The 13,905-nt window shown below is 40.1% G+C and overlaps 1 protein-coding gene across 2 annotated transcripts; it reads right to left on the bottom strand.

Annotated features, from left to right (window-relative positions):
- Positions 1 to 2,725: 2,725 nt before the first annotated feature.
- Positions 2,726 to 13,760, bottom strand: LOC149828121 (zinc finger CCCH domain-containing protein 25-like). Of its 2 annotated transcripts, none has more exons than XM_090016766.1 (4): positions 13,537 to 13,760; positions 4,094 to 4,203; positions 3,748 to 3,932; positions 2,726 to 3,196 (listed from the first exon to the last, which is right to left on the bottom strand). In XM_090016766.1, exons 1-4 carry the CDS (start codon positions 13,707 to 13,709, stop codon positions 2,831 to 2,833), a joined length of 834 nt encoding a protein of 277 aa, XP_089872892.1. In that variant the 5' UTR covers positions 13,710 to 13,760; the 3' UTR covers positions 2,726 to 2,830. The 2 variants fall into 2 exon arrangements, with proteins under 2 accessions (XP_089872892.1, XP_089872893.1); XM_090016767.1 differs by having other exon boundaries at positions 3,143 to 3,196; positions 3,795 to 3,932; positions 13,537 to 13,759.
- Positions 13,761 to 13,905: the final 145 nt, after the last annotated feature.

Raw genomic sequence — 13,905 nt, 5'->3', positions numbered from 1 at the left:
AAAATGATACATCAGTCAAGAGTTGTCGACAGAAAGGTACGATTCCAGCGTTTGTGTGGCCCCGTGAAAATGCACGGCCGATGAGTTTCTGCATAAAACAATCCACTTTTTATTGACTTGCATGGGTGAGATAAAATCAAGACACGGTAGTTGCTCAAATGCTCAACCTTGTGTTGGGCGAAAATGGGAATTAGCACTCCCCCAGGATCCATGGATCGCATGTAGAGCTAGGGATGGCAGTGGGGCGGGGGACAAGGTCTCCATCCCCGCCCCGCCTCAAGATTAGAACCTTCATCCCCGTCTCCATCCCCGCACGGGGATGGATTTTAACCTCCACCCCCGCCTTCATCCCGGTTTCATGTCCTCCATCCCCGGTTCAAAGGGGGATGAGGCGGGGAATAGGTGGGGAAAGTGGCGGGGACCTGGATGAGGTGGGGAATAGGCGGGGATTGTGGCGGAGATGGGGTGGGGGCAGAACGGGGCGGGGAAAAGTGAACGTCCATCCCCGAACGGGGATGGATTTTAACCTTCATCCCCCGCCTCCATCTCCATTTCATACCCTTCATCCCCGATCCAAACGGGGCGGGGCCACACTTTCTCCCGGTCCACTGCCATCCCTATGTAGAGCTGATGCTGCTTCTTACGTCATCCTGGCATCCACATTTTAAGACAATGAGTAAAGATCATAAGTACGGGCCGGCAGGCAGAGTCAGTGCTGCTAGGTCTCACTCGTGAAAGTGGCTTTGAAATTAAAGTTTGAATGCAATATGAGTCAAGCAATAGTTATATCACTAACTACCGGCGTCAACTGGCCAGGTTTACCCTAACCAAACTCTATAGAGTCTGGGTATAGTGATAAATAAGAGGACCTGAAGGTCCGATTAATACATGGACCCAGATATAGTTTGCAAAACTTTATACCAGACTCGAACCCGACCCGAGTTCCGATTAAGACCCACAAATTTTCAATGTAAAATAAAAAATATGATTTTACCAGGTTTGGTTCATGTAGTTCTTATCAGGTCTGGGTATGGTTTTTCATATAGTCGATCCGATTAAACCTGAGTCTGAGATATCATACCCAAAAATCTGATCCAAGTCTGGTTTCACCTGGGTCCCAACCAAACCCAACCGGTTGACACCCCTACTACCAAGGGGGAGTCGGCTTGTTTGGTAGGAGCTATTAGTGCACGTCACCATGTGTTTGGAGTTCAAAACCCAATGGTATGTTGTGTAACTGGTGGGGATCTGCCTAAACCCAGCTTGCCTATAAAAAAAAAAAAATTTATATCACTAACCGACCATGGGTGAGATTTTAAATAACCTAGGTGTGGGGAGGACCAACTCGTCTGTTGCGAATCATAATTTGAATTTAATGGTAGGATGGCGACTGGCTGACACTTCCGGTAGGCCAGGATGAGCCAAACTCATTAATTAAAGAAAGTGGAGTCTGACATAGCTAGTGCTGCCTGATGTTTGGCAAAGTCAATCCACACAGGGTTTGAAACAAAGATGTTGGTCAGGCGCCTGCTTTGTCCCACGCTGAAGGTTGTCAACGGCCGGTCCACCTTAGAGGTGGATAGAGTTCAAACTTAACACAACACCCATACAAGGTGGATTAAAACCCGGTTACGTTACTCAATTCCACACGATTAAAATCCTAAGCCATGGCCACAAGACTCCACTCACGGGTAGAGAGAGGTCTGCCTTAACTCCAACCTCACCTTTAAAGAGAACAAAAAAAAAAAAACTAAAGAAGAAAAAACCGGTTTTAGATTTACTCATGTCACCTGCACCAACATTAAGGTTTATAATTGTAACTTTATGTTGTTTATTTTGATACCATGGGCAAAGATAATAACATATCACTGTCATCGATCACCATCACCGTCTTGTGGCCACATAAACTAGTTTTTTCTGAGCCCAACTTCTTTATCCACTTCATGAAAATCTTGCAGAGGAAAAGTTTCTGAGATTAAATTAAAAAGTTATGATTGTTCTACGGAAAACCTCTGGAGACTAACAGGGAATACAAAAAAACATAAAAAATATTAAAAATAGTGAAAATATCACGTGGTTAAGAGTTAGCTTGCAACGACAAGCATGGCGACTCAGTTGTTTGACATTTATGCGTTAAAGAGTAGTTGGACTCGTTCTCTCTGACGCATGGATTGCCCAACATGATTGAGTAATTAGTAAAAGCTATTATGCTAGGCAAAACGGCAATCCAAGGAAGGATATAAATGGCCCAAGCTGTGTATGGAAATATACACTTTCAAATAAGTTAACCCCCTTGAAGCAAGCTGCTAATGATCCCCCCATTTTACACGCTGGACCCCCCCCTTTCCACGGATTCAGTTCCAGTGGAGGGTGGTACAATTCATTTTCCGTGGAAGGTGCCGCCGGGGCACCCTCTTATGTGACAAGCAAGTTCTCTTCATCGTCTTTCCGGTGTGGGTCTCTCATCCTCATCCTCTTCTTCCTTCGTTCTGTTGTGCTTCTTCACCCTATCACAATGCCAGGTCTCCGATCCCCCGTGTGGTTAGGTTAATAAACGAAAAAGAAAAGCAAGGCCATGCAACTGCACAAGTGTCTGCATAATTTGATTAATTTCAAGCCAAAGCAACGCTGGTGTTTTCAACTTGCCTCATACCTTAAACACAAACAATAGGGGGGGAAAAAACATCATACCTGGAGCATGTGAACATGTTGGACACAGGAAGCGTAAATGGAAATGATAAAATGCACCAGAACTAAACTAAACAATGTACATAAATTGACCATACATGCTGGCCATCCATTAGTGCTACGAACTTAACAATATTAACCATCATTTGATTTGATATCTTCGAGTTTTCCTGCGGTATTCTTCCTCCTCCTCATGGTGTCTAGAAACAGAACAATGACTTTCATGCCTAGACCGTTTCTTGCTCCCTTGCCTATCCAATTCTTTTCTTGGATCGGGTTCAGATCGCCTGGAGGGCTTGTATCTTTCAGGATCATGGCTCCCAGCTCTGGACCTATGGTCATCCTCAGCAAGCCCCCTTGTCCTTGAACGAGAATCATCCGTGGACTCTTTCAGGTAACCCATTGAATTCGTAGAAGGGAAACCACGACCCTTTGATGGTCCCTCGTACTTGTCATGACCCCATCTTGGTTCACCATCTTTAGGACCCCATCCTGTGTTGGCACATCTCTAAAATGTGGGCAACAGTGCAAAAGAAAGTGTTAACATCATGCATTTATCAGTTTGTAAGCTGCTTGCAACTCAACTAAAACTACTATCAACAGGATGTCCATAATGAACAGCCGTACAATTTGCAGATAATGCAAATGAAGCCCCAAGTCCAGCAAGAGAAAGAGCTTATATTGGAAATAATATCATCGCTTGGATAGCTGGAACAGAGTACAATTGGATGTAACACGTTCTCACCACCACAAATCTGTTTTTGCTGGAATTTTAGGAGATACATATACCAAATACAAGTATTGCATCTATTCTAAGAACACCTTTTCTTTTTTTCAGATTCTACGTTTTGTGAAGTTGATGAGCACTGGAAAGTGCTTTCCAACTTCGGCATCCAAGCATGCCTTTACGGAAGCCAAGTCATGATAACAAAAGGCAGATAATGACATGACTTGATCACAAATTTCTCTCATCACTGTGATTACATTAAATAAACACAAAAGGGCAGTTCAAAAAAGTAATCTAAATGCAACTCATGACCAAAACTTTAAAACTCTTACATGCTCATCATGAGAAAAATTGCATGAATCTCCACGATTGCATTCACCTCTCTGGTAGGCACGACAGACACCACGTTCTTCCCTCTTCTTCTGCTCTTCCTCTTCATTCAATTCCTTCTTTTTGTAGTCAGCCACATGATCAACCCGTATTATTCTGCCAAGGACTTTTGCTCCATTGAAATTATCTGCAAGGACACATAGAATGCTTAGATGACAAACTCAAACTTTCTGGCAGATCTATTGTTCTTTGCAGCCCTCAAGCAGAGAATGTACTGCTATTTAACAATTTCCTGCAGAAAGAAATACAGAATGATATGTGCATTGCACGTTTGAGAATGGCATTTACCTACTGCAAGAATTGTACTCCGTTGGTCCTCATATGCAATAAAGGCAAATTCTTTTGATTTACCTGTACCTTTATCTCGAACAAGATTGACATCAACAATCTCCCCATGCCTGAAAGTCAAGTCCATTATGAGCCTACTTTAACTTTTAAAGTCAAATTAGGCATCCTTAACAAATAGGCAATATACATGATAAATCAAGGAACCTTCACATAGGATGACAGAACTAGAAACAAAGGCATAAATAAAATAAAACTACCGCTATACTACAAATCAAAGTGCAACAAAAGAATAAAAATGACTGTTTCCAACAAACATGTCATGACTGTAATTCAATCCAGACCAAGTTCGAAGCCATCTAGTAGACTGATTCACGTTTCCAACAAGGAAACACTCTGTCCCTGTTGCTCTTTAACAGTCTTGAGGGGTTCTCACTGCTAGTGCAGAAGGCAGTGAACAAAGGGACCGACGCGGCTGGGATTCCAACACATGTTTTTTACTGCCAACATGGGGTTGTTTGGTGTACCTGACACATTGTAGTTACGGAGATCATGGCTGTTTCTGAGGGGCCTGTGACTTGTCTCTGATTTGATAGTTGACAAGGAGAAATGTGACCTCCTTGTCTTTAACTGCCATGATAACACTAGCAGCAGCTGTGATCTTCGGTTATCAAATTGGATCCTTTCCCGTGAAGTAGTCAGGAATCATACTGCATTTCTGCATCTCAAGAGAGTGAAAGCATACTATTTTGTTGGGCATCTTTTTGGTCTTTTTGAGTCACTTGTTTGGGAAAGGTTAGCATAGCCTCGCATCTTGTATTTGGATTCAAGGAACCATGGAGGGTGTATGGGGATACTTGGGGCTTAGTGAGGGTTATTTTTGTCTTTTAGGGTTTCATGGGGTCGGGTTTACCCAGACCCGATCCGAACCAAATCCTATAGGGTCCGGGTATGGTGATAAATAAGAAGACCCGGGTCCGGACCCGAAGATCCGATTAATACATGGACCAGCGTATAGTTTGTGAAATTTTATACCAGACCCGAACCCGACCTGAGTTCCGATTAAGATCTGCAATTTTTCAATGTAAAAATGATAAAAAAACATGGTTTTACCGGGTCTGGTTCATGTAGTTCTTATCGGGTCCGGACCCTTGGTTTAATGATAAAGAAATTGCATGAATTGAGACACTTGGTTTAATGCATGTGCAACATTTGGTCTTGTGAAGGTAAGATATTGCAACATTCCAACAATACTCTTGTATTCAGTAGGATCACTATACAACTCTCCAACATTAACACTCAACTACTAGTGTACTGGGACAGGAGTTAACAATGACTTGCAATCAGACAATCATGTTTTGCGTAGGAGATCCATAGTGTATTTATGTTGAGTTAAGACCAGAGCATCCTTTCCTTTATCATTCTCAACTCTTAAGAAGTATTTCAACTGACCATCTAAACTCCCTATAACAATGATGTCATCTACATATATTAGCAAAACAGTCATTTACCTCTTACCTTTGTGGACAAACAAAAAATTATCACATGAATATCTGCAAAAGCCATATCTCTGTATTTTCAAGGAAAAGCTCTCGAGCCAGGAACGAGAGGCTTGCTTTAGGCCATATATAACCCTCTTAAGCTTACAAACATACTCAACTGGATCATTTTCAGTGTACCCTTGTGGTTGTTCCATACAAACCTCTTCTTTCAGGACTATGTGTAAGAATGTATTCTTAACATCAAGTTGGTTCAACACCCAACCATGTGTTAATATATATATACACATGTCTTGTCTAGATTACCCGATAGAGGTATTTTTGTCTTTTCACATAGTTGTTTCTAGAAACAACTATTTTACTAGGTTAGATCTTTTTTGTTTTAATTAAATGTAACTTTTTTATTTTATTTTTTATTTTTATTTTTGAATTACATTGGGGGTCCCACCATAGAGTCATTGGGACCCCCCACGATCATAAATATAACCATTGGGGGCTCCCAACGACTCTATGTGGGAGCCCCCAATGGTCTCTCTCTCTCTTATATTTTGTGTATAAATAGGGGACCTCTCCCCTTGTATTTTTAAAGCTTCTCAAGCTCTCTTTAATAAAGATTTCTATTTTTTACTTGTTTGTGTTGCCTTTTTAGGCTTTTGTATTGTCCCATCGTGGACTTCTTGTTTGTATTCTCCTTGCGCCATCGTGCATGTCCATTATTGAACTTGGTTAATGTTTTTTGCATGCTTGGGTTATATTTTCGCATACTTCATTACACCATGATCCACTGTTAGAGACAAGATAATATGTATTGTCCTCATTTTAACCACATGGTTGAATGTCTCATTATAATCCATGCCATACTCTTGCGTGCAACCCTTTGCAACAAGTCGAGTTTTATACCTTTCAATAGTCTCATCTAGTTTATATTTAATCTTATAAACCCACTTAGACCTTGTCACATTTTTATCTGGAGGCCTTTTAACAACTTCCCATGTTTGGCATTCATGCAACGCTTTCATTTCTTCGTTCATGGCTTCAACCCATTTCTTATTTCAAATAGCTTGAGAATAAGAAGTCAACACTTCTTGTTTTTCTATTTGCATAAGAAAAGACCGATGATCTGCACTAAAATTTTCAAAACTTACCCATTTGTCAATAGGGTATCTAACTCTGTTTGATCTTCTGAACTTTGGTTGTATTATAATTTCATCACACGAGTTTATGGAAATTTCATGATTGTTCATGTTTCCAGGTTCTTGTCATGTTTCATTATCAACTACCCTTTGTGTCCTAACTTCAAAACTTGTCATGTCTTTCTTCTGATGTATACATGTCCTTTATATCTCCCATTCATAGCTACATTTTCTTCAGAGAAGGTAGAAACTTCATTTTCCTGCCTGTGGTTTTCTAGAGCTCCTTCTTGTGATATAGAACTTTCTTTAGGTCCTAAAAACAACTCTTCACTTAGCCATGGCTGGTAATATTCAATGTTGCCCTTTTTGTTGACTGAACTTGTTCTGTAGTAGAATCATACTCAAAGGAATTTTCGTCAAAAACTGCATTTCTGAAAATACGAATACAACTATTTTTTATGTCATAGCACCTGAACTTTTTATAACTATCAACATAGCCAACAAATTTACAAACATGAGCTCTGGGTTCAAATTTATTTCTTTGGGATTTATCTATATGGACATAACAAATACACCCATAAGCTCCTAGAGAATAATAATCAGGACGCTTTTCAAATAATGCATAATAAGGAGACTTGTAATTTAGAATATTCATGGGCAACATATTTATAACAGGGCAAGGGGGTGTGATAACTCTCTCTCTCTCGCCCTTACCTTGCGCCCTCACCCGCCGCTGTCTCCCTCTGTCGTTGCTCCAGGTGCGCCCTGCATCTTCATCTCTCTCCCCCTTCCTCTGCCTCTTCTTCTTCTTCTTCTTCTCTCAGTCTCTCCCCCTTCATCCGCCTCTTCTTCTTCTTCTCTCCTCCTTTCTCTGCCTCTTCTTCTTCCTTTGTCTCTCTTTCTCTTTCCCCTGCCTCTTATTCTTCGCTCTCCCTTCCTCCACCTCTTCTTTTTCTTCTTCTCTCTCTTTCTTTGTCTCTCTTTCTCTCTCCCCCTTCCTCCGCCTCTTCTTATTCTCACTGTCTTTGTCTCTCTTTCTCTACAATCAGTTTTCCCTTTTACTGTAAATGATAGTTTAATATCTGAAATTTTTCATACATGGATTGTCCATGTACTGAAGCTATTCTTTTAGTGGCTCTATCATATTATATTTGTTATGGATAATTTTGTTGTTAGTAATTCATACATTGTCAAATATGTCTTTTTTGCTTGCAAATGATTTTTTATTACATCATTTTAATTCTTGCAGGCACTATCTGTAGTGCAATAATCATGACACCATTATATGAATGGAATGTGGGGCCACCTTTTTGTCCTGCTCATATTGTCCATCTTTTAATGGAAGAATAAAAAAGAATCTTTTTTGTGTGTGTGTTTTAAGAATTCAGCTTATGTTTAAATTGCATAGCTTTTGTTGATATTGGGCAATTGTTGGCTTTTTTTTTCAATTCTTCATAATTTTCGGGCAGGTTTTGTAATATAACAGGTTTACTATGCTTCAAGATAGTGGCATTTTGTACTTTGTGATTTTGTTGATTGATTATATGTTGGATACATCTATGCTGTTAGTCTTAATAATATTTGGGCAGGTTTTGTAATGTAACATGTTTACTATGCTTGACGATAGCAATATATTATCTTATGCTTTGTGCATTTGTTGTTGATTAATTTTATGTTGGATACATGTTTGATATTAGTTTTAGCACTTTATTTTAAGATTTTAGATTATTTTTAAATTATTTGGCATTTGTTGATATTCGCAGTTGTTTGCATTGCTTATTCAATTGTTTTTAATATTTGGGCAGGTTTTGTAATGTTCGACATGTTTTTTTTTTCTGGTCTATTGCTTATTGTTGATTGATTTTATGTTGCATACATGTTTGTTATTAATTTTAGCAGTTCATTTGCATATTTTTTATATATTTTTAATTAAGGTACCGATTAGTCCCGCCTAGTCTTTTTAGGGGTCCACCGACTAGGCACCACCTAGCGCTTTTGACTACATAGTGGGCAATGTGATGGAGTACCAAGTGAATTTGAGAGATTTAGCATTGTGAACGATTGGTCTCAAAAAACATTGATTGGACTTTCATTGCTACGCTGAAGTATGACCTTCAACTGGAAGTTCAAGCACGTAGACCTACCAACATTATGGAGTGCTACCAATTGGCAAAGGCAACCGGCTCGGTTCAACTTTCGAGAGCGTGCAACCCATATCTTGAGATGATCCTCATTCAAGACTAGGAATAAGATGACAAAGACAGCTAGAGAAGGTCTGAAATCACAACAAGAAAAATGGCTTAAAGAATGTCAAAGTCAATGTGAAGAAGTTGTCAAATAAGCAAATGGAAGAAAGACACAAAAAGGGTTTATATTATTATTGTGATGAGGTGTGGCAACCAGGCCACAAGTGTAAAACCCTCCAAATGTACACTGTAAATGAGGACAGTGAAGAGACTGAGAGAGAGGAGGATCTAAGTGAGGGATGTCTAGAATACAAGCCGAAAATCTTCTACCAAGCCATACCCAATGTGGCCTCTCTATGCACTATGAAAGTAGTCGGCCAAATCAACAACCACACCATCACTATGTTTATCCATTCCGGCTCAACCCATAACTTCATATGCCCCACCACAACCCAAATGGTGGAATTCAAGGTGCAACTCCAAGCACAATTTGAAGTTATGGTGGGTAATGAAGAGAACCTCCAATGTGAAGGAGTATGCAAAAAACGTAAGCCTTGACAGTCAAGGTAACCAAATTGAAGTTACAGTATATGTGATTCCGATGAAAGAGACAAACGTGGTGATAGGAGTCCAATGGCTCCAAGATCTTGGAGATGTATCTTGGAACTTCAAAGACATGAAAATGAAGTTCCACATAAAAGATCAAGAGGTTGGGATTCAAGCCATTTGTGAATAACTCAAGCAAACACAATTACGGTATTACCCAAATCTTCTGTTTCTAAGGAACTACACATGTTACATATATCTCGTCTAGCTACCAAGGGAATCAAGAAATGGGAAACATGGACATAAAAAAAGGACTCCTCAAAGCAATAACCGAGCCTATTCCCATGTTTTTCGAGGATTCTCACCATGGAGTGATGAATAAGTGTTTTCTCATGCTTCTCATGACTTTTCTCCTTGGGAAATAAATTGAAGCCACTTGCATTTTGTAATTTGCAGTTAGTAATAGTTAGAGATCATGGGGAATAAAATTGCAATAGAGTTAGTAGTAATTTCTTTTGAATGTCATTGGAAATTGGGGCCTAATGAGAATTGAGACTTGAGATGATCCACACTATCATGCGAAGAGATGAAAGAAGACCTACGAAGACAAGAAGTGAGCTAAGAAGAAGAGGACCAGCCACATTCACAAGCATTGCCTTGAAGACAAGGCAAATTTAAAGAGTGTGGGATTGATCGCATACCATTTTTTTGGGCATCTTTTTGAGTCTCTTGTTTGGGGCAGGTTAGCATAGCCTCTTACATTTTGTATTTGGATCCAAGGATCTATATAGGGTGTATGGGGATACTTGGAGATTAGTGAGGGTTAGTTTTGTCTTTTGGGTTTCATGGGATCTATACACACCCCCATGCTAGGGCTATCTCATTATGCTTGATCATTATTTAATGAGAATTACTTCTCTTTGGCTTCTTTTCTTGCAGAATGGATTAACTCTTGCCTTCCTTGAGCTTGAGATTGGCTCATTAGAGATTCTTAGTGAAAATTCCCCTTCATCTCTTCCATTTCTCCCATCTCCACCTTAGCCGACTCCCCTATCTCTCCAATTCTTCTCCATCCAACTCATCTCCTCCATGATACACTACCTGAGAGAATCACTGGTCTGCTATTGAAGAAAGTGTGAGCAATACCATTAGCACTTGAACGACAATGTTTCAAAGGTTGGCAGGTTGATGTAGATCTAGACACATTATCTCAGGTATGCCTTTTTACCTTACATTGTTATTTTTTATTCATAGCAAATGTGGAAAAGAAACTGGAACACTCCTCAAACTTCTCCGCGAGAGGTAATAGAGATAAGGATGGACTACACTTAATAGTATGGAATCACATATCCAAAACTACAGACCTTAGGGGCCTTGGGGGATTAGGAGAATTCAGCTCTGCAACGAATCTTTTCCCATAAAGTGGTGGTGGTTCCTCTGGACAGAGGATTAATGGTGGCCCTTGCTTCTGAAAATACAATATTTTGGATTGTCTGATATTGAGAAGATCAACCCACAGTGGAGGAAGGTCTCAGGATTATGGAAGGAATAGTTGCTTGCTTTGAAGGATTTTAAGGGAAGAGTTCATCACACTTGGAATGGAGAAAGAACCATATTTTGGCTACACCCTTGGGCTAACGGCTTGGCCTTGGCTGTAGTTTTCCCCACTTATTGACTCACGCAAGAGCCAGATTACTGGTTAGGCAGTGGAACATGGCATACCAATTATCATAGGGACCTGGCATAAGAAAGAATATTTGCGGAAGGAATTAATGACATAGTTGGAAGAGATGGGGATTTTGAGTGAAGAGAATCCTACCATATGGTATTGCACTATCTTGAGCATTCTCAATCAATTCTGGATACCAATCCCTTCATGAACTCCTAACCACCAACCCCCTCTTATTATGGAGGCAGGGGGCCTAACCAGAGGGGCAAATGTTTTCTCATGGTTGGCTTATATATAGAAAGCAGCCACTTTGTCCCTAATGAAATCTAAAGGTATTCTCTTTGTGAACAGATGTCCTGTTTGAAGGGAGGTCAGGAATAATGTCTACATCTTTTTTTTCTGCCCCTTTTAAATAAATTCCTACTGTTGGTGTAGGTATGTAGCTCAAAGTTTAGATCATTAGGAGAGGTAGTATACTATCTTGCTTGGTAGTATGCACGGTTGGCAAAAAATGGGGGAAAAATACTTTTTGAAAATCTTGAATATCAAACAAATGTCAACCAACACCTTAATACAAACAGATATTCTTCTATTGGCTAATGAGGCCTGGCCTGGAGATGATTGAGTGGCTAGGGCCTTTTTTAGAGAATTACTCTTCATATCATAACAAAAAAAGCTACACTTTAAGCTTTATTTGTACTTGGTACATCCCAACTCAAATATTTGTTTTGGTGACTCATGGTCACAGGTCGCATGTGTTCTCGTGGAAGTATGCTTTCGCTTCAAAACAAATAAAAAAGAAGAGGTTATATTGTCTACAGCTACAAATTAAGTCACAGAAGATCTCACACTGATATGACCTAGATGCACATTTGATGGCATCCGTGCGACAAATGATGACCCAATCTAATGACATTTGCCTGGTAATAATACCATCTACAATTATAATTTATGGCATCAGCATCATAATTACTATATGAATTAAGCTAAAGAATGCAGGAAGAGTGCCCAGATGTTATAACAATATGTATGGGATGTTACAACTTACAACATATAATGAGTCCAATGCATGTAAAGGAGACATATCTCAATGATCATTACTAGCAACAATTGCTTCAAAATCCTCCCAACCCAAAATTGCCAGAAAAGATATTAACAACTTGCTCCAAAGAAGAATATAAAAATATCTATCATCTTGGATGATAAAAACACACACATACGCTTTGATTACAAGTTTGGAGTGGAAGAAGGGATTTCCTTAAGACTTCACTAGCTCTTCAATAATCCAATATGGTCTACAAACATACAGTGCAGCATTTTACTCCAAATCAAGAGGCCTGAAAATAAAATGGAATAAAAAATCAACATGCTAAAGAGAAAGACACAGAAACGTGCAATAGATATTTAGTGAATATGCATGTTAGCTTCTCCCCTAAAGAAATCCAAGAAAAGACACGATCTGTATGAAATTGCTAATTAAATTTTGGGTTCTTCAAAGTGAAGATCGCACTACCACACAAAGAATGCAAAGGAATTTGCCAAGAAATCATAGCACTCATACCAATTACCAACCATTATGCAACCAAGCTAAACAATCAGAGTAGTTTTTTATCCTTATCTCTACAGTCACATTTTCATGCTGGGATGAGCTAAATTAAACTACTTTCTACTGCACTAAGATAGCCAAGGATCGTCCAAGAAAATGCAGAATGTATGTGGGTAAGACATCTACTCGATTTCATGATAGACATACCAAACTGAATTTCCTTACGAAACTGAAGCATCGATTATTGCAAGCAGATCTTTCTTGAGAAGCAAAAATTTTAAAAAAAAATGAGATTTCTCTGATAGGTATGTAACTTCACATCAACATGCCAATAAACAATCATGAGGAAGTTGGAGCCCGAAACGAGTCATTGCTCCAATGCGTTGTTCGCGCCATTAATACCTATCGCCAGTTCATGCAAGAACCAAGCGTAACAGACATCGGTTACAGCTCGCCCAATCGTTAGCCTATTCAGAAACGGAAAGTTCAGAAACATGTGATGAAAATCGAGTACACAAGTGCAAGCAAAACTCTGATTTAAGCTGACTTCCGTTAAGTGTGGGATACATAATACACCCATCTAACAAATATGCACAAATACATTGAATAAAGTACATATAGATTTAATGGCATACCAAGAACAGAACAGGAACCCAAAAAAATCATGCTGAGACTACAGCAAACGAGTGATTATGTCGAAGGGGTGCTCAACAAAATTTGGGGACCTACCAGAAAGGCAGGTCTTGCAAGAGATTGACCTAATTTGAAAATCCAGGGTAAACAACAAGGAAGAGAGACTACAAGAAAAAGGAAAACGAAATCGAACCAAAGCAAGGAGATGGAGGTTAGTTGAAAGGGGAGACGTACTGGGAGAAGACAGCAAGGAGGTCGCCTTCGGTGAGGTCGAAGGGGATACCACCGACGAAGATGTAGGCGGAGTTCTTGTACTTGGCGTGCCAAGAGGCGTCGTCGGAGATGCCCAGCTCCGCCTCCCTCGCAGTTATCTTCTGCGTCCGCTTCACCAGCGTCAGCGGATTCATTGCTTTGCTCCTCCCAACCCTTCCCTTCAAATCGGGAGATTTTACGGTTTTATATCGCACGCAAGGAAAGGGCAAAAACGCAGGACGGGGCGGCCCCGCCCCGATAGATAGACCAGGCGGGGACTTGGCCGGCCCGATTAGGGCCCGACTCGTATTAAGATCTGAGCCCGACCCAGTTACAATTGAGCTCGGATCG

Source organism: Nuphar pumila, chromosome 9 (genome assembly GCF_984573655.1).
Source record: "Nuphar pumila chromosome 9, dmNupPumi1.hap1.1, whole genome shotgun sequence".
Lineage (NCBI taxonomy): Eukaryota > Viridiplantae > Streptophyta > Magnoliopsida > Nymphaeales > Nymphaeaceae > Nuphar > Nuphar pumila.
Note: the sequence above shows the minus strand (reverse complement) of the source record. Positions and strands in the feature narration are given on the sequence as shown.

Coding starts and splice junctions, on each gene's coding strand:
- LOC149828121 (XM_090016766.1), bottom strand. CDS start 13,709: ATGAATCCGCTGACGCTGGTGAAGCGGACGCAGAAGATAACTGCGAGG. Junction 4,204..13,536: donor CTCCTTGCTGTCTTCTCCCA/GTACGTCTCCCC, acceptor CTTGACTTTCAG/GCATGGGGAGATTGTTGATG. Junction 3,197..3,747: donor ATTTTTCTCATGATGAGCAT/GTAAGAGTTTTA, acceptor CCCACATTTTAG/AGATGTGCCAACACAGGATG.